This window comes from Oncorhynchus gorbuscha, linkage group LG11, assembly GCF_021184085.1.
Source record: "Oncorhynchus gorbuscha isolate QuinsamMale2020 ecotype Even-year linkage group LG11, OgorEven_v1.0, whole genome shotgun sequence".
NCBI lineage: Eukaryota > Metazoa > Chordata > Actinopteri > Salmoniformes > Salmonidae > Oncorhynchus > Oncorhynchus gorbuscha.
This window is the reverse complement of record NC_060183.1, coordinates 14,173,706-14,197,031: the sequence shown is the minus strand read 5'-3', so window position 1 is coordinate 14,197,031 and position 23,326 is coordinate 14,173,706. Positions and strand designations below refer to the sequence as shown.

Here is a 23,326-nt window from a genome sequence, read left to right as displayed (position 1 = left end):
TGTATTAACCTGATCCCCTCTCCTCTCCAGTCAGTGTATTAACCTGATCCCCTCTCCTCTCCAGTCAGTGTATTAACCTGATCCCCTCTCCAGTCAGTGTATTAACCTGACCTCCTCTCCAGTCAGTGTATTAACCTGATCCCCTCTCCTCTCCAGTCAGTGTATTAACCTGATCCCCTCTCCTCTCCAGTCAGTGTATTAACCTGATCCCCTCTCCTCTCCAGTCAGTGTATTAACCTGATTTCCTCTCCAGTCAGTGTATTAACCTGATTTCCTCTCCAGTCAGTGTATTAACCTGATTTCCTCTCCAGTCAGTGTATTAACCTGATTTCCTCTCCAGTCAGTGTATTAACCTGATCTCCTCTCCTCTCCAGTCAGTGTATTAACCTGATCTCCTCTCCTCTCCAGTCAGTGTATTAACCTGATCCCCTCTCCTCTCCAGTCAGTGTATTAACCTGATCTCCTCTCCAGTCAGTGTATTAACCTGATCCCCTCTCCTCTCCAGTCAGTGTATTAACCTGATCCCCTCTCCTATCCAGTCAGTGTATTAACCTGATCCCCTCTCCTCTCCAGTCAGTGTATTAACCTGATCTCCTCTCCAGTCAGTGTATTAACCTGATCTCCTCTCCAGTCAGCGTATTAACCTGATCCCTTCTCCTCTCCAGTCAGTGTATTAACCTGATCCCCTCTCCTCTCCAGTCAGTGTATTAACCTGATCCCCTCTCCTCTCCAGTCAGTGTATTAACCTGATCCCCTCTCCTCTCCAGTCAGCGTATTAACCTGATCCCCTCTCCTCTCCAGTCAGCGTATTAACCTGATCCCCTCTCCTCTCCAGTCAGCGTATTAACCTGATCTCCTCTCCAGTCAGCGTATTAACCTGATCTCCTCTCCAGTCAGCGTATTAACCTGATCTCCTCTCCAGTCAGCGTATTAACCTGATCTCCTCTCCAGTCAGCGTATTAACCTGATCTCCTCTCCAGTCAGCGTATTAACCTGATCTCCTCTCCAGTCAGCGTATTAACCTGATCTCCTCTCCAGTCAGCTCTCCAGTCAGCGTATTAACCTGATCTCCTCTCCAGTCAGCGTATTAACCTGATCTCCTCTCCAGTCAGCGTATTAACCTGATCTCCTCTCCAGTCAGCGTATTAACCTGATCTCTCTCTCCAGTCAGCGTATTAACCTGATCTCCTCTCCAGTCAGCGTATTAACCTGATCTCCTCTCCAGTCAGCGTATTAACCTGATCTCCTCTCCAGTCAGCGTATTAACCTGATCTCCTCTCCAGTCAGCGTATTAACCTGATCTCCTCTCCAGTCAGCGTAGCGTATTAACCTGATCTCCTCTCCAGTCAGCGTATTAACCTGATCTCCTCTCCAGTCAGCGTATTAACCTGATCCCCTCCTCTCCAGTCAGCGTATTAACCTGATCCCCTCTCCTCTCCAGTCAGCGTATTAACCTGATCCCTCTCCTCTCCAGTCAGCGTATTAACCTGATCCCCTCTCCTCTCCAGTCAGCGTATTAACCTGATCCCCTCTCCTCTCCAGTCAGGGTATTAACCTGATCCCCTCTCCTCTCCAGTCAGGGTATTAACCTGATCCCCTCTCCTCTCCAGTCAGGGTATTAACCTGATCCCCTCTCCTCTCCAGTCAGGGTATTAACCTGATCCCCTCTCCTCTCCAGTCAGGGTATTAACCTGATCCCCTCTCCTCTCCAGTCAGGGTATTAACCTGATCCCTCTCCTCTCCAGTCAGTCAGGGTATTAACCTGATCCCCTCTCCTCTCCAGTCAGCGTATTAACCTGATCTCCTCTCCAGTCAGCGTATTAACCTGATCCTCTCCAGTCAGCGTATTAACCTGATCCCCTCTCCTCCAGTCAGCGTATTAACCTGATCCCCTCTCCTCTCCAGTCAGCGTATTAACCTGATCCCCTCTCCTCTCCAGTCAGCGTATTAACCTGATCCCCTCTCCTCTCCAGTCAGCGTATTAACCTGATCCCCTCTCCTCTCCAGTCAGGGTATTAACCTGATCCCCTCTCCTCTCCAGTCAGCGTATTAACCTGATCCCCTCTCCTCTCCAGTCAGGGTATTAACCTGATCCCCTCTCCTCTCCAGTCAGCGTATTAACCTGATCCCTCTCCTCTCCAGTCAGCGTATTAACCTGATCCCTCTCCTCTCCAGTCAGGGTATTAACCTGATCTCCTCTCCAGTCAGCGTATTAACCTGATCTCCTCTCCAGTCAGCGTATTAACCTGATCTCCTCTCCTCTCCAGTCAGCGTATTAACCTGATCCCCTCTCCTCTCCAGTCAGGGTATTAACCTGATCCCCTCTCCTCTCCAGTCAGGGTATTAACCTGATCCCCTCTCCTCTCCAGTCAGCGTATTAACCTGATCCCCTCTCCTCTCCAGTCAGCGTATTAACCTGATCCCCTCTCCTCTCCAGTCAGCGTATTAACCTGATCCCCTCTCCTCTCCAGTCAGGGTATTAACCTGATCCCCTCTCCTCTCCAGTCAGGGTATTAACCTGATCTCCTCTCCAGTCAGGGTATTAACCTGATCCCCTCTCTCCAGTCAGGGTATTAACCTGATCCCTCTCCTCTCCAGTCAGCGTATTAACCTGATCCCCTCTCCTCTCCAGTCAGGGTATTAACCTGATCCCCTCTCCTCTCCAGTCAGGGTATTAACCTGATCCCCTCTCCTCTCCAGTCAGGGTATTAACCTGATCCCCTCTCCTCTCCAGTCAGGGTATTAACCTGATCCCCTCTCCTCTCCAGTCAGGGTATTAACCTGATCTCCTCTCCAGTCAGGGTATTAACCTGATCTCCTCTCCAGTCAGCGTATTAACCTGATCTCCTCTCCAGTCAGCGTATTAACCTGATCCCCTCTCCTCTCCAGTCAGCGTATTAACCTGATCCCCTCTCCTCTCCAGTCAGCGTATTAACCTGATCCCCTCTCCTCTCCAGTCAGTGTATTAACCTGATCCCCTCTCCTCTCCAGTCAGGGTATTAACCTGATCCCCTCTCCTCTCCAGTCAGGGTATTAACCTGATCCCCTCCTCTCCAGTCAGCGTATTAACCTGATCCCCTCTCCTCTCCAGTCAGGGTATTAACCTGATCCCCTCTCCTCTCCAGTCAGCGTATTAACCTGATCCCTCTCCTCTCCAGTCAGCGTATTAACCTGATCCCTCTCCTCTCCAGTCAGGGTATTAACCTGATCTCCTCTCCAGTCAGCGTATTAACCTGATCTCCTCTCCAGTCAGCGTATTAACCTGATCTCCTCTCCTCTCCAGTCAGCGTATTAACCTGATCCCCTCTCCTCTCCAGTCAGGGTATTAACCTGATCCCCTCTCCTCTCCAGTCAGGGTATTAACCTGATCCCCTCTCCTCTCCAGTCAGCGTATTAACCTGATCCCCTCTCCTCTCCAGTCAGCGTATTAACCTGATCCCCTCTCCTCTCCAGTCAGTGTATTAACCTGATCCCTCTCCTCTCCAGTCAGGGTATTAACCTGATCCCCTCTCCTCTCCAGTCAGGGTATTAACCTGATCTCCTCTCCAGTCAGGGTATTAACCTGATCCCTCTCCTCTCCAGTCAGGGTATTAACCTGATCCCCTCTCCTCTCCAGTCAGGGTATTAACCTGATCCCCTCTCCTCTCCAGTCAGGGTATTAACCTGATCTCCTCTCCAGTCAGGGTATTAACCTGATCCCCTCTCCTCTCCAGTCAGGGTATTAACCTGATCCCCTCTCCTCTCCAGTCAGGGTATTAACCTGATCCCCTCTCCTCTCCAGTCAGGGTATTAACCTGATCCCCTCTCCTCTCCAGTCAGGGTATTAACCTGATCTCCTCTCCAGTCAGGGTATTAACCTGATCCCCTCTCCAGTCAGCGTATTAACCTGATCCCCTCTCCAGTCAGCGTATTAACCTGATCCCCTCTCCTCTCCAGTCAGCGTATTAACCTGATCCCCTCTCCAGTCAGCGTATTAACCTGATCCCCTCTCCAGTCAGCGTATTAACCTGATCCTCTCCTCTCCAGTCAGCGTATTAACCTGATCCCCTCTCCTCTCCAGTCAGCGTATTAACCTGATCCCCTCTCCTTCCAGTCAGGGTATTAACCTGATCCCCTCTCCTCTCCAGTCAGGGTATTAACCTGATCCCCTCTCCTCTCCAGTCAGGGTATTAACCTGATCCCCTCTCCTCTCCAGTCAGGGTATTAACCTGATCCCCTCTCCTCTCCAGTCAGGTATTAACCTGATCCCCTCTCCTCTCCAGTCAGGGTATTAACCTGATCCCCTCTCCTCTCCAGTCAGGGTATTAACCTGAACCTCCAGTCAGGGTATTAACCTGATCCCCTCTCCAGTCAGGGTATTAACCTGATCCCTCTCCAGTCAGCGTATTAACCTGATCCCCTCTCCAGTCAGCGTATTAACCTGATCCCCTCTCCTCTCCAGTCAGGGTATTAACCTGATCCCCTCTCCTCTCCAGTCAGGGTATTAACCTGATCCCCTCTCCTCTCCAGTCAGGGTATTAACCTGATCCCTCTCCTCTCCAGTCAGGGTATTAACCTGATCCCCTCCTCTCCAGTCAGGGTATTAACCTGATCCTCTCCTCTCCAGTCAGGGTATTAACCTGATCCCCTCTCCTCTCCAGTCAGGGTATTAACCTGATCCCCCTCCTCTCCAGTCAGGGTATTAACCTGATCCCCTCTCCTCTCCAGTCAGGGTATTAACCTGATCCCTCTCCTCTCCAGTCAGGTATTAACCTGATCCCCTCTCCAGTCAGGTATTAACCTGATCTCCTCTCCAGTCAGTGTATTAACCTGTCAGCGTATTAACCTCTCCTCTCCAGTCAGCGTATTAACCTGATCCCTCCTCTCCAGTCAGCGTATTAACCTGATCCCCTCTCCTCTCCAGTCAGTGTATTAACCTGATTCTCCTCTCCAGTCAGTGTATTAACCTGATCCCCTCTCCTCTCCAGTCAGGGTATTAACCTGATCCCCTCTCCTCTCCAGTCAGCGTATTAACCTGATCCCCTCTCCTCTCCAGTCAGGGTATTAACCTGATCCCCTCTCCTCTCCAGTCAGCGTATTAACCTGATCCCCTCTCCTCTCCAGTCAGCGTATTAACCTGATCCCCTCTCCTCTCCAGTCAGGGTATTAACCTGATCTCCTCTCCAGTCAGCGTATTAACCTGATCTCCTCTCCAGTCAGCGTATTAACCTGATCTCCTCTCCTCTCCAGTCAGCGTATTAACCTGATCCCCTCTCCTCTCCAGTCAGGGTATTAACCTGATCCCCTCTCCTCTCCAGTCAGGGTATTAACCTGATCCCCTCTCCTCTCCAGTCAGCGTATTAACCTGATCCCCTCTCCTCTCCAGTCAGCGTATTAACCTGATCCTCTCCTCTCCAGTCAGTGTATTAACCTGATCCCCTCTCCTCTCCAGTCAGGGTATTAACCTGATCCCCTCTCCTCTCCAGTCAGGTATTAACCTGATCTCCTCTCCAGTCAGGGTATTAACCTGATCCCCTCTCCTCTCCAGTCAGGGTATTAACCTGATCTCCCTCTCCTCTCCAGTCAGGGTATTAACCTGATCCCCTCTCCTCTCCAGTCAGGGTATTAACCTGATCCCCTCTCCTCTCCAGTCAGGGTATTAACCTGATCCCTCTCCTCTCCAGTCAGGGTATTAACCTGATCCCCTCTCCTCTCCAGTCAGGGTATTAACCTGATCCCCTCTCCTCTCCAGTCAGGGTATTAACCTGATCCCCTCTCCTCTCCAGTCAGGGTATTAACCTGATCTCCTCTCCAGTCAGGGTATTAACCTGATCCCCTCTCCAGTCAGCGTGTAACCTGATCCCCTCTCCTCTCCAGTCAGCGATTCTGATCCCCTCTCCAGTCAGCGTATTAACCTGATCCCCTCTCCAGTCAGCTAACCTGATCCTCTCCAGTCAGCGTATTAACCTGATCCCCTCTCCTCTCCAGTCAGCGTATTAACCTGATCCCCTCTCCTCTCCAGTCAGGGTATTAACCTGATCCCCTCTCCTCTCCAGTCAGGGTATTAACCTGATCCCTCTCCTCTCCAGTCAGGGTATTAACCTGATCCCCTCTCCTCTCCAGTCAGGGTATTAACCTGATCCCTCTCCTCTCCAGTCAGGGTATTAACCTGATCCCCTCTCCTCTCCAGTCAGGGTATTAACCTGATCCCCTCTCCTCTCCAGTCAGGGTATTAACCTGATCCCCTCTCCTCTCCAGTCAGGGTATTAACCTGATCCCCTCTCCTCTCCAGTCAGGGTATTAACCTGATCCCCTCTCCAGTCAGGGTATTAACCTGATCCCCTCTCCAGTCAGCGTATTAACCTGATCCCCTCTCCAGTCAGCGTATTAACCTGATCCCCTCTCCTCTCCAGTCAGGGTATTAACCTGATCCCCTCTCCTCTCCAGTCAGGGTATTAACCTGATCCCCTCTCCTCTCCAGTCAGGGTATTAACCTGATCCCCTCTCCTCTCCAGTCAGGGTATTAACCTGATCCCCTCTCCTCTCCAGTCAGGGTATTAACCTGATCCCCTCTCCTCTCCAGTCAGGGTATTAACCTGATCCCCTCTCCTCTCCAGTCAGGGTATTAACCTGATCCCCTCTCCTCTCCAGTCAGGGTATTAACCTGATCCCCTCTCCTCTCCAGTCAGGGTATTAACCTGATCCCCTCTCCTCTCCAGTCAGGGTATTAACCTGATCTCCTCTCCAGTCAGGGTATTAACCTGATCTCCTCTCCAGTCAGTGTACTAACCTGATCTCCTCTCCAGTCAGTGTATTAACCTGATCCCCTCTCCAGTCAGTGTATTAACCTGATCCCCTCTCCTCTCCAGTCAGGGTATTAACCTGATCCCCTCTCCTCTCCAGTCAGGGTATTAACCTGATCCCCTCTCCTCTCCAGTCAGTGTATTAACCTGATCCCCTCTCCTCTCCAGTCAGGGTATTAACCTGATCCCCTCTCCTCTCCAGTCAGTGTATTAACCTGATCCCCTCTCCTCTATTAACCTGATCCCCTCTCCAGTCAGTGTATTAACCTGATTTCCTCTCCAGTCAGTGTATTAACCTGATTTCCTCTCCTCTCCAGTCAGTGTATTAACCTGATTTCCTCTCCTCTCCAGTCAGTGTATTAACCTGATCTCCTCTCCAGTCAGTGTATTAACCTGATCTCCTCTCCAGTCAGTGTATTAACCTGATCTCCTCTCCAGTCAGTGTATTAACCTGATCCCCTCTCCTCTCCAGTCAGTGTATTAACCTGATCCCCTCTCCTCTCCAGTCAGTGTATTAACCTGATCCCCTCTCCTCTCCAGTCAGTGTATTAACCTGATCCCCTCTCCTCTCCAGTCAGTGTATTAACCTGATCTCCTCTCCTCTCCAGTCAGTGTATTAACCTGATCCCCTCTCCTCTATTAACCTGATCCCCTCTCCAGTCAGTGTATTAACCTGATTTCCTCTCCAGTCAGTGTATTAACCTGATTTCCTCTCCTCTCCAGTCAGTGTATTAACCTGATTTCCTCTCCTCTCCAGTCAGTGTATTAACCTGATCTCCTCTCCAGTCAGTGTATTAACCTGATCCCCTCTCCTCTCCAGTCAGTGTATTAACCTGATCTCCTCTCCTCTCCAGTCAGTGTATTAACCTGATCTCCTCTCCTCTCCAGTCAGTGTATTAACCAGATCTTGGAGAGTGTTCAACATATCCACCAGCATGACATCGTCCACAGGGACCTCAAGGTGAGTGGTGAGCGTGTGTGTTTGGCCGCCTGTTGCTATGACTACCACACACACCTTTGCTCGTGGCCATGGCAACGCACTGCTCTTGTAGTTCCATCCCTCCCACTATCCCTTGTTTCACTTGTCCCCTCCCTCTCTGTTTCCCCCTCTTTAGCCCTCATCTTTTTTTCTCACACACACACACCACATGTCTGTCCTTGACCGGCGGGGGGGGGTTGTGTGTGTGTTAGTGTCATCTGCACGTAAGCAGGGAGAGGGCAAACTTATGGTCTACTCTCCCCAATGGCAAGGAAACAAGGACTCCTAGTCACGGACCACACACAGTCCTGACTCAAAGTAAAGGTGTCCAAGACAAGGGATTGAGAGATTAACCCTGTGGTTACCATGACAACCCCCATGACATCACTGCAGCCTGGCTCCTCGCGGCTGGTTGGTTGGGATAAACATAATGGATTCTTATCAGATGGATCTTCCAACGAAACAGCATGAAGACACATCACTGGATGGCTCTTTGTTCATGTGACCCGGAATAGATGGAACACAGAAGTGAATCGCTTTGACATAGTCTGAGCATGTATCTGGTAGGGTTTGAAATAATTTCACTATGAAATGGTTTTCTTTCTTTCTTGCCGGAGATCAAGATATTTGAAATGCATGGGAACATTTACCTGAGCACTACTGTGCAAGTGAGTGAGGCTGGGGCTTTATTGCTGCAGCTGCGGCGCGAGAAGACGGACGGAGGGAGAGAGCTCGCTGACTCCCCTACAGCTCGCCGACTCCCCTACAGCTCGCCGACTCCCCTACAGCTCGCTGACTCCACTACGACTCCCCTACAGCTCGCCGACTCCACTATGACTCCCCTACAGCTCGCCGACTCCACTACGACTCCCCTACAGCTCGCCGACTCCACTACGACTCCCCTACAGCTCGCCGACTCCCCTACAGCTCGCTGACTCCACTACGACTCCCCTACAGCTCGCCGACTCCCCTACAGCTCGCTGACTCCACTACGACTCCCCTACAGCTCGCCGATTCCCCTACAGCTCGCCGACTCCCCTACAGCTCGCCGACTCCCCTACAGCTCGCCGACTCCCCTACAGCTCGCCGACTCCCCTACAGCTCGCCGACTCCCCTACAGCTCGCCGACTCCCCTACAGCTCGCCGACTCCACTACAGCTCGCCGACTCCCCTACAGCTCGCCGACTCCCCTACAGCTCGCCGACTCCCCTACAGCTCGCCGACTCCCCTACAGCTCGCCGACTCCACTACGACTCCCCTACAGCTCGCCGACTCCCCTACAGCTCGCCGACTATTCTCCTTCCCATATAATAGTGCCTATCTTGACTGCAGTAGTCTAGAGAAGCTAGCCAGCTATAGCTAGCCAGGTTTATTGAGGCCACATGCTGCACTTTGTCCTCAACCCTTTCAGATAAAACAGCCTACCTGTTTGTCGCTCACTGTAGAATACTCCATTTCATTTCGCTAACTTTTTAATTCCATCTTGCATTGCATTGGTGAACTCTCAGTCCACTTGCTCCACATTGAGCCTCTTTGCCACTTTGATTGGCCAACATAAACAACAAGCGACACACTGTGAAGGCTACCTGATGGCTACCAGGCTTTTTGTGGGGCATATGTCATTAAAAAAAAAAAACATTTGAAAAGTTTGTTTTATTAAATGAATCATTAGAAATGTCATGGTGTGTCCTTGTATGTAACAATGTTACATGGATAATTGAATTTAGAAAAAAGCCTTTTCAGTGTTTTAAAATAGGCTTATTTTGAATATTCTAATAACCATGCACATCCCTGGTGTCTGAGGATAGCTGTATTACCTCTTGTTTGCTGTCTGGCTGATTTGTTGGCCTTTTATCCTGAGTAGGCTTTTACTGCAGTCCTTTACACACACACACACACACACACACACACACACACACACACACACACACACACACACACACACACACACACACACGCGCAGTACACTTAGCATGCAGTCTGCAGGGCTGTTTAAATGACTCCCAAGTGGTTTCCATGACGACAACCCTATGTCCATATATGGCCGCAGAGAGAGAGTCTTAGGAGAGATGGAGACCCGCACACTGTCGAATGTGGACAAATCCAAAACACATCATACAAATGATTTACTGGGCCATCATGATGCCCAAAAAGTGCATTGTGCATAAAATGAAAGGGGGAAAATTAAATTGCAAACGTTTTGGTATCAAACTATCATCAGTGTTAAGGCCAGTACATACGCCAGGCTTGTATTTGAAGGTGAATTACATGCGTCACATGATCCAGTGAGTAAATACATCCAATCATATATGTACTTAAGCAATAAGGCCAGAGGAGGTGTGATAGCCGTGGTATATTAGCCATATAAGGGCTGTTCTTCTGCACGACACCACGAGGACTGCCTGGATACAGCCCGTAGCTGTGGTCTGTTGGCCTTATTTCACAAACTCCCTGAGGTGCCTTATTGCTATTATAAACTGGTTACCAACCTAATTGGATAAACGTTTTGTCAAAGCCGTGGTATACGGTCTGATATATCGTAGCGGTCAATCATCATTAAGGGCTCGAACCACCCAGTTTAGAAATGCAAATTGAGTACCTAGTACAGTAGAATGCATGATTTTAATTATGAGAGATCTTTACTCATCTTTCTCTTACGCGCCTTCTCTTCCTCCTTCATGTCTCCTTACCCCCCCTCTTTTTTTTCTTCTCCCAACTGAATGTAATAATAATCTTTGATTTGCATGTGTAAATGTTGCCTTGTCAGAACGGAACAGAAGAACAAAAGGAATTACACATTTGACAAATGCATCTCTGTCTCACTCTCTCTGTTTCTACTTCCCCTGTACACTCTCTCTGTTTCTACTTCCCCTGTACACTCTCTGTTTCTACTTCCCCTGTACACTCTCTCTCTCTCTGTTTCTACTTCCCCTGTACACTCTCTCTCTGTTTCTACCTCACCTGTACACTCTCTCTCTCTCTGTTTCTACTTCCCCTGTACACTCTCTCTCTCTGTTTCTACTTCCCCTGTACACTCTCTCTCTCTGTTTCTACCTCACCTGTACACTCTCTCTCTCTCTGTTTCTACCTCACCTGTACACTCTCTCTCTCTCTGTTTCTACTTCCCTGTACACTCTCTCTGTGTTTCTACCCCCCCAGCCTGAGAACCTGCTCCTGGCCAGTAAGATGAAGGGAGCTGCGGTGAAGCTGGCAGACTTTGGCCTGGCCATCGAGGTGCAGGGGGACCAACAGGCATGGTTCGGTAAGACCACACACGCCCTTCATCCAACGTGTTTAGGTTTTGTTTATTTGCACCAAAGAAAACGGTGTGCAGGTTAGGTTGAAAGTCCCAAAAAATCCACAAAAATGTATATAAGTACAAAAAAAAGTTGGTTAAATCTGCTAAACAAGCATACTTTTATTTTGATATGATATACACAGTAAACATGAACCATGTTTGATTATGTGTGAGAGCCAGGCTACATGGAGGGGACGAATGGGTAGTTTGGGTCATCAGACTGACCCCTAGTCATTGAGGGATGATTGTGTTTTGTCAATGTGAAGATAGGAGTTCCAGAGTATGGAACCTCCGTCTCGAACAGAGAATTGACTGAAATGCGCCAGCAGGGAGGGTGAAGGCTATTGCAGTGTCTGGTTGAATGTGTGGATTTGGGAGTTAACCAGGAAGAACCCATCAAAGTGTTTAGGTAGGCTGTCTGAGAACCTGCTTTGGCCAGTAAAGGAAGAACCCAGCTGCGTTTAGGTAGGCTGTCTGGGCAGACTTTGGCCCAGGGAACCCATCAAAGGGTTTAGGTAGGCTGTCTGGGACGGATTTGGGAGTTAACCAGGAAGAACCCATCAAAGCGTTTAGGTAGGCTGCCTGGGACGGATTTGGGAGTTAACCAGGAAGAACCCATCAAAGCGTTTAGGTAGGCTGTCTGGGACGGATTTGGGAGTTAACCAGGAAGAACCCATCAAAGGGTTTAGGTAGGCTGTCTGGGACGGATTTGGAGATGCGTTGGAATATATTGAGTTTCTTAAACAGACTGGTGGCTTGGCTTGTCTTGCAAATGTATTTTGTGTGATTGAGTAATTTGTGTATTTGTGTAGGTAGGAAGCATATGTACTGGCTCATTGCAGTAAATGAGATATGGGTTACTTAAGCTTGTAGTGTAGTGTTAGGAAACAAGCCTGATGGACCAAAACACAAACCATCTGTCTGGTGATACCAGACCACTCTTCTGTCTGGTGATGCCAGACCACTCTTCTGTCTGGTGATACCAGGGCTCTTAGTCTGGTGGTACCAGATCTGTCTGGTGACAGACCCTCTTCTGTCTGGTGGATATTGTGTTTTGTCTGGTGAAGATAGGAGTTCTGTCTGGTATGGAGACCTCCTGTCTGGTGGTACCAGACCAATCTGGTGGTACCAGAACTCTTCTGTCTGGTGGTACCAGACCACTCTTCTGTCTGGTGGTACCAGACCACTCTGGAGTGTCTGGTGGTACCCAGACCACAAAGTCTGTTTGGTGGTACCAGACCACTCTTCTGTCTGGTGGAACCCATCAGAACTCTTCTGTTGGTAGGCTGTCCAGACCACTCTTCTGTCCAGGACCAGACCACTCTTCTGTCTGGTGGTACCAGACCACTCTTCTGTCTGGTACCAGACAGATTTGGGAGTTGCTGCAGACAAAGGAATGAACTTTCCAGGACAAAGTGTGAAGCCATTTAGTTTTAGGCTGTCTGCAGGTTTCGCAGGTACCCCTGGCTACCTGTCCCCTGAGGTCCTGAGGAAGAACCCATCAAAGCCTGTGGACATATGGGCCTGTGGGCCTTAAACCTCATTTACTGTAGACGGAGAACAAAGAAATAATCATCTAGTGACTACTGGGTAATGTCTGTCACCATCCCATTGCTGGAGAGGCCATGGTGCAGAGGTCATCCATCTTACACCAGGGTTTACAGAAAACTTAACCAATCTCTCTGCTGTCTGGGTCGGATTTGGGTCTCTCTCTCTCGGTTCTCTCTCTCGGAAGAACCTCGGTTCTCTCTCTCGGTTTAGGTAGGCTCTCTCTCTTCGGTCTCTCTCTCTCGGTCTTTTGGTCTCTCTCTCGGTCTCTCTCTCTCGGTCTCTCTCTTGTGTATTTGTGTCTCTCTCTCGGTCTCTCTCTCTCGGTCTCTCATCTCTCGGTCTCTCTGGCTTGTCTTCGGTGTAAATCTGTGGTGAGTCTTCTGTGTCTCTCTGTGTAGTCTCTAGGTGTCTCTCTCTGGTCTCTCTCAAAATTGGTGTCTCTCTCTCGGTGATCTCGGTGTCAGACTCTCGGTGTCTCTCTGTCGGTGTAGTGTCTCTCTCTCAGGTCTCTCTCTGTGTCTCTCTCTGGTGTCTCAAAGACGGTGTCTCTCTCTCTCTCTGGTGTCTCTTCTCTGGTGATACCAGACCTCTCTTCTGTCTGGTGATACCAGTCTCTTCTGTCTGGTGTACCAGACCGCTCTTCTGTCTGGTGTCTCTCTACCTCTCTCGGTGTCTCTCTCTCTCTCTCTCGCTCTTCTGTCTGGTGGTACTCTCGGTCTCTGTCTCCTCTCTTCTGTCTGGTGTACGGTCAGACCTCTCTGTCTCTGTCTCTCTCTCTTCTGTCTGGTGGTACCAGACCACTCTTCTGTCTGGTGGTACCAGACCACTCTTCTGTCTGGTGGTACCAGACCACTCTTCTGTCTGGTGGTACCAGACCACTCTTCTGTCTGGTGGTACCAGACCACTCTTCTGTCTGGTGGTACTCAGTGTCTCTCTCTCGGTGTCTCTCTCTGGGTCTTTCTCTCTTCTGTCTGGTGGTACCAGACAGATTTCTCTCTCGTTGCTGCAGACAAAGTGAATGTTCTTCTCCAGGTCTCTCTAAGTGTCCATCTCTAGTCTTTATCTCTCTCTCTCTCGGCTCTCTCTCTCTCGGTCTCTCTCTCTATGGGTCTCTCTACCTCTGTCCCCTGAGGTCCTGAGGAAGGACGCCTTCGGCAAGCCTGTGGACATATGGGCCTGTGGTAAAAGCCTTAAACCTCATTTACTGTAGACGGAGAACAAATGTAAATAATCATCTAGTGACTACTGGGTAATGTGTGTCACCATCCCATTGCTGAAGAGAGGCCATGGTGCAGAGGTCATCCATCTTACACCAGGGTTTACAGAAAACTTAACCAATCTCTCTGCCTTTCTCTCGGTCTCTCTCTCTCGGTCTCTCTCTCTCGGTCTCTCTCTCTCGGTCTCTCTCTCTCGGTCTCTCTCTCTCGGTCTCTCTCTCTCGGTCTCTCGGTCTCTCTCTCTCTCTCGGTCTCTCTCTCTCTCTCTCTCTCTCTCTCTCGGTCTCTCTCTCGGTCTCTCTCTCTCTCTCTCTCTCTCTCGGTCTCTCTCTCTCGGTCTCTCTCTCTCTCTCTCTCGGTCTCTCTCTCTCTCTCTCTCGGTCTCTCTCTCTCTCTCTCGGTCTCTCTCTCTCTCGGTCTCTCTGTCTCTCTCTCTCGGTGTCTCTCTCTCGGTGTCTCTCTCTCTCGGTGTCTCTCTCGGTGTCTCTCTCTCGGTGTCTCTCTCTCGGTGTCTCTCTCTCGGTGTCTCTCTCTCGGTGTCTCTCTCTCGGTGTCTGTCTCTCGGTGTCTCTCTCTCGGTGTCTCTCTCTCGGTGTCTCTCTCTCGGTGTCTCTCTCGGTGTCTCTCTCTCGGTCTCTCTCTCTCGGTGTCTCTCTCTCGGTCTCTCTCTCTCTCGGTGTCTCTCTCTCGGTGTCTCTCTCTCGGTGTCTCTCTCTCGGTGTCTCTCTCTCGGTGTCTCTCTCTCGGTGTCTCTCTCTCGGTGTCTCTCTCTCGGTGTCTCTCTCTCGGTGTCTCTCTCTCGGTGTCTCTCTCTCGGTGTCTCTCTCTCTCGGTGTCTCTCTCTCGGTGTCTCTCTCTCTCTCTCTCTCTCTCGGTCTCTCTCGGTCTGTCTCTCGGTCTCTCTCGGTCTGTCTCTCTCTCTCTCGGTCTGTCTCTCTCTCTCGGTCTGTCTCTCTCTCTCGGTCTGTCTCTCTCTCTCTCTCGGTCTGTCTCTCTCTCTCTCGGTCTCTCTCTCTCTCTCTCGGTCTCTCTCTCGGTCTGTCTCTCTCTCGGTCTCTCTCTCTCTCGGTCTGTCTCTGTCTCTGTCTGTCTGTCTGTCTGTCTGTGTCTGTCTGTCTCTGTCTCTCTCTTTCTCTCTAGGTGTTATTTTGTATATCTTGTTGGTGGGCTATCCTCCATTCTGGGATGAAGACCAACACAAACTCTACCAGCAGATCAAGGCTGGGGCCTATGATGTGAGTTTGTGTGTGTATCTGTGTTTGGGTACTGTGCAGGGGTATGCTGGACAGCTGGGTAATTTTTAGTAGTGTCAGATTGAGAGCTGCACCCCAGCTATTGATCCTATCAGCCTCATGACGCATTGCAGAGGTGTCTAGTATTCAGGTTATATAGTTAATGAAGACTGGTACTGAGACATTCAAACACATGTTAACATTCTGAATTGTAGGAAGACTGATTGTGAAGAAATCTGCTTGTCATGGACATAATGCAGATCATGGTATTTTTTTCTGTTTCTCTTCCTGTCTCTCTTCTCCCCCCAGTTTCCCTCTCCAGAGTGGGACACTGTTACTCCAGAGGCTAAGAACCTTATTAATCAGATGTTAACTATTAATCCTTCCAAGAGAATCACTGCTGATCAGGCTCTCAAACATCCATGGATCTGCGTAAGCACGCACACGCGCACACACGCACACACACACACGCACACGCACATGCGACCGCGTCCAAAACCAGTCTTGCCTACTACTTACTAAAACGACATACTGTGTACAACATTATTTATATATATTTGTTTATTTATTTATTTTACATTTTTTACCCCCTTTCCTCCCCAATTTCGTGGTATCCAATTGTTGGTAGCTACTATCTTGTCTCATCGCTACAACTCCCGTACGGGATCGGGAGAGACAAAGGTCGAAAGCAATGCGTCCTCCGATACACAACCCAACCAAGCCGCACTGCTTCTTAACACAGCGCGCATCCAACCTGGAAGCCAGCCGCACCAATGTGTCGGAGGAAACACCGTACACCTAGCGACCTGGTCAGCGTGCACTGCGCGCGGCGGCCCGGCTGCAACAGAGCCTGAGCTGAACCCAGAGTCTCTGGTGGCACAGCTAGCGCTGCGACGCAGGGCCTTAGACCACTGCACCACCCAGGAGGCCCTGGTGTACAACATTCTAGACTCCCCCGTGCCGAGAATGTATAATCTATTGAGGAGTATTCCTGTATGTAATAAAAAACTAATTCTGATTGGCTCTGCCTGGCTGTGAGTGGACCCAGGCCCAACCATATCTGCACTCCTGCCCAGTCATGTGAAATCCATATATATTAGGGCCTAATGAATTTATTTCAATTGACAGATTTCCTTATATGAACTGCAACTCAGTAAAGTCTTTGAAGTTGTTGCGTTTATATTTTCTTAATGTATAGACGTAAAGCTGAAATAAGTATATAAAACCTATTTTTGCATACTGAAAATCCACCTACTATTTAAAAATGAAGTTCAGATATTCGGACATGGACATGCATACATACATACAGTTTTGTATAGTGTTTGATACTCGTCTCTGTCCCCTCCTATAGCAACGTTCCACCGTGGCGTCTATGATCCACAGACAGGAGACAGTGGAATGTCTGCGCAAGTTCAACGCTCGGAGGAAACTCAAGGTACACTATTGCTGCTACCTCCTAGACCACCTCCTCCCACATACCTCCCTCCTAGACCACCACCTCCTCCCACATACCTCCCTCCTAGACCACCTCCTCCACCCACATACCTCCATCCTAGACTACCTCCTCCACCCACATACCTCCATCCTAGACTACCTCCTCCTCCCACATACCTCCCTCCTAGACCACCTCCTCCTCCCAATATACCTCCCTCCTAGACCTCCTCCTCCCACATACCTCCCTCCTAGACCTCCTCCTCCTCCCACATACCTCCCTCCTAGACCTCCTCCCACATACCTCCCTCCTCCCACATACCTCCCTCCTAGACCTCCTCCCACATACCTCCCTCCTAGACCTCCTCCTCCTCCCACATACCTCCCTCCTAGACCACCTCCTCCTCCCTATATAACTCCCTCCTAGACCTCCTCCTCCCACATAACTCCCTCCTAGACCTCCTCCTCCCACATTTCTCCCTCCTAGACCACTTCCTCCTCCCTATATAACTCTCTCCTAGACCACCACCTCCCTCCCTATATACCTCCCTCCTTGACCACCACCTCCCTCCCTATATACCTCCCTCCTTGACCACCACCTCCCTCCCTATATACCTCCCTCCTAGACCAACACCTCCCTCCCTACATACCTCCCTCCTAGACCACCTCCTCCTCCCTATATATACCTCCCCCCTAGACCACCACCTCCTCCCTATATATACCTCCCCCATAGACCACCACCACCTCCCTATATATACCTCCTCCCACATACCTCCCTCCTAGACCTCCTCCCACATACCTCCCTCCTAGACCTCCTCCTCCCACATACCTCCCTCCTAGACCCACTCCTCCTCCCTATATAACTCCCTCCTAGACCTCCTCCTCCTCCCACATTTCTCCCTCCTAGACCACTTCCTCCTCCCTATATAACTCCTAGACCACCACCTCCCTCCCTATATACCTCCCTCCTTGACCACCACCTCCCTCCCTATATACCTCCCTCCTTGACCACCACCTCCCTCCCTATATACCTCCCTCCTAGACCAACACCTCCCTCCCTACATACCTCCCTCCTAGACCACCTCCTCCCTATATATACCTCCCCCTAGACCACCACCTCCTCCCTATATATACCTCCCCCATAGACCACCACCACCTCCCTATATATACCTCCCCCTAGACCACCACCACCTCCCTATATATACCTCCCCCAGACCACCACCTCCTCCCTCTATACCTCCCCCTAGACCACCTTCTCCCTCTATACCTCCCCCTAGACCACCTCCTCCTCCCTCCTAGACCACCTCCTCCTCCCTATATAACTCCCTTCTAGACCACCTCCTCCTCCCTATATACCTCCCTCCTAGACCAACACCTCCCTCCCTATATACCTCCCTCCTAGACCAACACCTCCTCCCTATATACCCCCCCTCTAGACCACCACTACCTCCTCCCTATATACCTCCCTCCTAGACCACCACCTCCCTCCCTATATACCTCCCTCCTTGACCACCACCTCCCTCCCTATATACCTCCCTCCTTGACCACCACCTCCCTCCCTATATACCTCCCTCCTAGACCAACACCTCCCTCCCTACATACCTCCCTCCTAGACCACCTCCTCCCTATATATACCTCCCCCTAGACCACCACCTCCTCCCTATATATACCTCCCCCATAGACCACCACCACCTCCCTATATATACCTCCCCCTAGACCACCACCACCTCCCTATATATACCTCCCCCAGACCACCACCTCCTCCCTCTATACCTCCCCCTAGACCACCTTCTCCCTCTATACCTCCCCCTAGACCACCTCCTCCTCCCTCCTAGACCACCTCCTCCTCCCTATATAACTCCCTTCTAGACCACCTCCTCCTCCCTATATACCTCCCTCCTAGACCAACACCGCCCTCCCTATATACCTCCCTCCTAGACCAACACCTCCTCCCTATATACCCCCCTCTAAACCACCACTACCTCCTCCCTATATACCACCCCCTAGACCACCACTACCTCCTCCCTATATACCACCCCCTAGACCACCACCTCCTCCTCCCTATATACCTCCCCCTAGACCACCACCTCCTCCTCCCTATATACCACCCCCTAGACCACCACCTCCTCCTCCCTATATACCACCCCCCTAGACCACCACCACCTCCTCCCTATATACCTCCCCCTAGACCACCACCACCACCTCCTCCCATACCACCTCCCCCTAGACCACCTCCTCCCCCTAGACCACCACCACCTCCTCCCTATACCTCCATCCTAGACCACCACCACCTCCCCCCTAGACCACCACCTCCTCCTCCCTATATACCTCCCCCTAGACCACCACCACCTCCCCCTAGACCACCACCCCCACCTCCCTATATACCTCCCCCTAGACCACCATATCCTCCCTTCTAGACCACCTCCTCCTCCCTCTATACCTCCCTCCTAGACCACCACCTCCCTCCCTATATACCTCCCTCCTAGACCAACACCTCCCTCCCTATATACCTCCCTCCTAGACCACCACCTCCTCCCTATATATACCTCCCTCCTAGACCACCACCTCCTCCCTATATATACCTCCCCCCTAGACCACCACCACCTCCTCCTCCCTATATACCCCCCCTAGACCACCACCACCTCCTCCCCCTAGACCACCTCCTCCCCCTAGACCACCTCCTCCCCCTAGACCACCTCCTCCTCCTCCCTATATACCTCCCCTGAGACCACCACCTCCTCCTCCCTATATACCTCCCCCTAGACCACCTCCTCCCCCTAGACCACCTCCTCCCCCTAGACCACCACCTCCCCCTAGACCACCACCTCCCCCTAGACCACCACCACCTCCTCCCTATATACCTCCATCCTAGACCACCACCTCCTCCTCCCTATATACCTCCACCCTAGACCACCACCTCCTCCCTGTATACCTCCCCCTAGACCACCTCCTCCTCCCTGTATACCTCCCCCTAGACCACCTCCTCCTCCCTATATACCTCCCCCTAGACCACCTCCTCCTCCTCCCTATATACCTCCCTCCTAGACCACCTCCTCCTCCTCCCTATATACCTCCCCCTAGACCACCACCTCCTCCTCCCTATATACCTCCCCCTAGACCACCACCACCTCCCCCTAGACCACCACCCCCACCTCCCTATATACCTCCCCCTAGACCACCATCTCCTCCCTCCTAGACCACGTCCTCCTCCCTATATACCTCCCTTCTAGACCACCTCCACCCTCTATACCTCCCTTCTAGACCACCTCCACCCTCTATACCTCCCCTCTAGACCACCACCTCCTCCTCCGTATTCCTCCCCTCTAGACCACCACCACCTCCTCCCTGTATACATCTCCTCTAGACCACCACCTCCCTCTATACCTCCCTCCTAGACCACCTCCTCCTCCCTGTATACCTCCCCTCTAGACCTCCTCTTCCCTGTATACCTCCCCTCTAGACCACCTCCTCCTCCCTGTATACCTCCCCTCTAGACCACCTCCTCCCCCTAGACCACCACCTCCCCCTAGACCACCACCACCCCCTAGACCACCACCTCCCCTAGACCACCACCACCTCCTCCCTATATACCTCCATCCTAGACCACCACCTCCTCCCTATATACCTCCCCCTAGACCATCTCCTCCTCCCTTTATACCTCCCCCTAGACCACCTCCTCCTCCCTGTATACCTCCCCCTAGACCACCTCCTCCTCCTCCCTATATACCTCCCCCTAGACCACCTCCTCCTCCTCCCTATATACCTCCCTCCTAGACCACCTCCTCCTCCTCCCTATATACCTCCCTCCTAGACCACCTCCTCCTCCTCCCTATATACCTCCCTCCTAGACCACCTCCTCCTCCTCCCTATATACCTCCCCCTAGACCACCACCTCCTCCTCCCTATATACCTCCCCCTAGACCACCACCACCTCCCCCTAGACCACCACCCCCACCTCCCTATATACCTCCCCTAGACCACCATCTCCTCCCTCCTAGACCACGTCCTCCTCCCTATATACCTCCCTTCTAGACCACCTCCACCCTCTATACCTCCCTTCTAGACCACCTCCACCCTCTATACCTCCCCTCTAGACCACCACCTCCTCCTCCGTATTCCTCCCCTCTAGACCACCACCACCTCCTCCCTGTATACATCTCCTCTAGACCACCACCTCCCTCTATACCTCCCTCCTAGACCACCTCCTCCTCCCTGTATACCTCCCCTCTAGACCTCCTCTTCCCTGTATACCTCCCCTCTAGACCACCTCCTCCTCCCTGTATACCTCCCTCTAGACCTCCTCCTCCTCCCTGTATACCTCCCCTCTAGACCTCCTCCTCCCTGTATACCTCCCCTCTAGACCTCCTCCTCCCTGTATACCTCCCCTCTAGACCTCCTCTTCCCTGTATACCTCCCTCTAGACCTCCTCCTCCCTGTATATACCTCCCCTCTAGATCTCCTCCTCCCTGTATACCTCCCCTCTAGACCTCCTCCTCCCTGTATACCTCCCCTCTAGACCTCCTCTTCCCTGTATACCTCCCCTCTAGACCACCTCCTCCTCCCTGTATACCTCCCCTCTAGACCTCCTCCTCCTCCCTGTATACCTCCCCTCTAGACCTCCTCCTCCCTGTATACCTCCCCTCTAGACCTCCTCCTCCCTGTATACCTCCCCTCTAGACCTCCTCTTCCCTGTATACCTCCCCTCTAGACCTCCTCCTCCCTGTATATACCTCCCCTCTAGATCTCCTCCTCCCTGTATACCTCCCCTCTAGACCTCCTCCTCCCTGTATACCTCCCCTCTAGACCTCCTCCTCCCTGTATATATCTCCCCTCTAGACCTCCTCCTCCCTGTATACCTCCCCTCTAGACCTCCTCCTCCCTGTATACCTCCCCTCTAGACCTCCTCCCTGTATACCTCCCCTCTAGACCACCACCTCCTCCTCCCTGTATACCTCCCCTCTAGACCACCACCTCCTCCTCCGTATTCCTCCCCTCTAGACCACCACCACCTCCTCCCTGTATACATCTCCTCTAGACCACCACCTCCTCCCTTTATACCTCCCTCCTAGACCACCTCCTCCTCCCTGTATACCTCCCTCCTAGACCACCTCCTCCTCCCTGTATACCTCCCCTCTAGACCACCACCTCCTCCTCCCTATATACCTCCCCTCTAGACCACCACCTCCTCCTCCCTATATACCTCCCCTTTAGACCACCTCCTCCTCCCTGTATACCTCCCCTCTAGACCACCTCCTCCTCCCTGTATACCTCCCCTCTAGACCACCTCCTCCTCCCTGTATACCTCCCTTCTAAACCACCTCCACCCTCTATACCTCCCCTCTAGACCTCCTCCTCCCTATATACCTCCCCTCTAGACCACCACCTCCTCCTCCCTATATACCTCCCCTCTAGACCACCTCCTCCTCCCTGTATACCTCCCCTCTAGACCACCTCCTCCTCCCTGTATACCTCCCCTCTAGACCTCCTCTTCCCTGTATACCTCCCCTCTAGACCTCTTCCTCCCTGTATATATCTCCCCTCTAGACCTCCTCCTCCCTGTATACCTCCCCTCTAGACCTCCTCCTCCCTGTATACCTCCCCTCTAGACCTCCTCCTCCCTGTATACCTCCCCTCTAGACCTCCTCCTCCCTGTATATACCTCCCCTCTAGACCTCCTCCTCCCTGTATACCTCCCCTCTAGACCTCCTCCTCCCTGTATATATCTCCCCTCTAGACCTCCTCCTCCCTGTATACCTCCCCTCTAGACCTCCTCCTCCCTGTATACCTCCCCTCTAGACCTCCTCCTCCCTGTATATACCTCCCCTCTAGACCTCCTCCTCCCTGTATACCTCCCCTCTAGACCTCCTCCTCCCTGTATACCTCCCCTCTAGACCTCCTCCTCCCTGTATATATCTCCCCTCTAGACCTCCTCCTCCCTGTATATATCTCCCCTCTAGACCTCCTCCTCCCTGTATACCTCCCCTCTAGACCTCCTCCTCCCTGTATACCTCCCCTCTAGACCTCCTCCTCCCTGTATACCTCCCTCTAGACCACCACCTCCTCCCTCCCTGTATACCTCCCCTCTAGACCACCACCCCCACCTCCCTATATACCTCCCCCTAGACCACCATCTCCTCCCTCCTAGACCACCTCCTCCTCCCTCTATACCTCCCTCCTAGACCACCTCCTCCTCCCTGTATACCTCCCTCCTAGACCACCTCCTCCTCCCTGTATACCTCCCCTCTAGACCACCTCCTCCTCCCTGTATACCTCCCCTCTAGACTACCTCCTCCTCCCTGTATACCTCCCCTCTAGACCACCTCCTCCTCCCTGTATACCTCCCCTCTAGACCACCTCCTCCTCCCTGTATACCTCCCCTCTAGACCACCTCCTCCTCCCTGTATACCTCTCCTCTAGACCTCCTCCTCCCTGTATACCTCCCCTCTAGACCTCCTCCTCCCTGTATACCTCCCCTCTAGACCTCCTCCTCCCTGTATACCTCCCCTCTAGACCTCCTCCTCCCTGTATACCTCCCCTCTAGACCACATTATTACCAATATGTTATTGGACACATTGGATGTGGAAATCCAGAAATGATGTCGGCATCATTTAGAATGGAGTAGAATGTCCTTTTAAGAAGTCACCACAACTGAGCTTCTCAGTCCTTCTACATAAAACCAACGGGTCTGGAATTACATGTACAAAGGGATCCTCTTTCCCCTACCCTACCACACCCCTCATGTGATCATATCTCTTCATTAATTATCCCTTCTCTCTCTCTCCTAGGGAGCGATCCTCACCACCATGCTGGTGTCCAGAAACTTCTCAGGTGGGTG

At 51.7% G+C, this 23,326-nt stretch overlaps 1 protein-coding gene across 12 annotated transcripts in view; it reads left to right on the top strand.

Moving 5' to 3' along the window:
- LOC124048133 (calcium/calmodulin-dependent protein kinase type II subunit gamma-like) overlaps positions 1–23,326 on the top strand; it is a 62,752-nt gene that overhangs the window by 28,982 nt on the left and 10,444 nt on the right. For 11 of the 12 annotated variants that reach the window (XM_046368597.1, XM_046368598.1, XM_046368596.1 and 8 more), the window contains exons 6-13: positions 7,671–7,743; positions 10,921–11,023; positions 12,508–12,542; positions 13,743–13,791; positions 14,968–15,062; positions 15,369–15,491; positions 16,411–16,494; positions 23,277–23,319. In XM_046368597.1, the coding sequence (XP_046224553.1) occupies positions 7,671–7,743; positions 10,921–11,023; positions 12,508–12,542; positions 13,743–13,791; positions 14,968–15,062; positions 15,369–15,491; positions 16,411–16,494; positions 23,277–23,319 (605 nt within the window). Of the gene's footprint in view, positions 1–7,670; positions 7,744–10,920; positions 11,024–12,507; positions 12,551–13,742; positions 13,792–14,967; positions 15,063–15,368; positions 15,492–16,410; positions 16,495–23,276; positions 23,320–23,326 lie in introns of all 12 variants that reach the window. The other variant, XM_046368588.1, reaches the window with a different exon arrangement.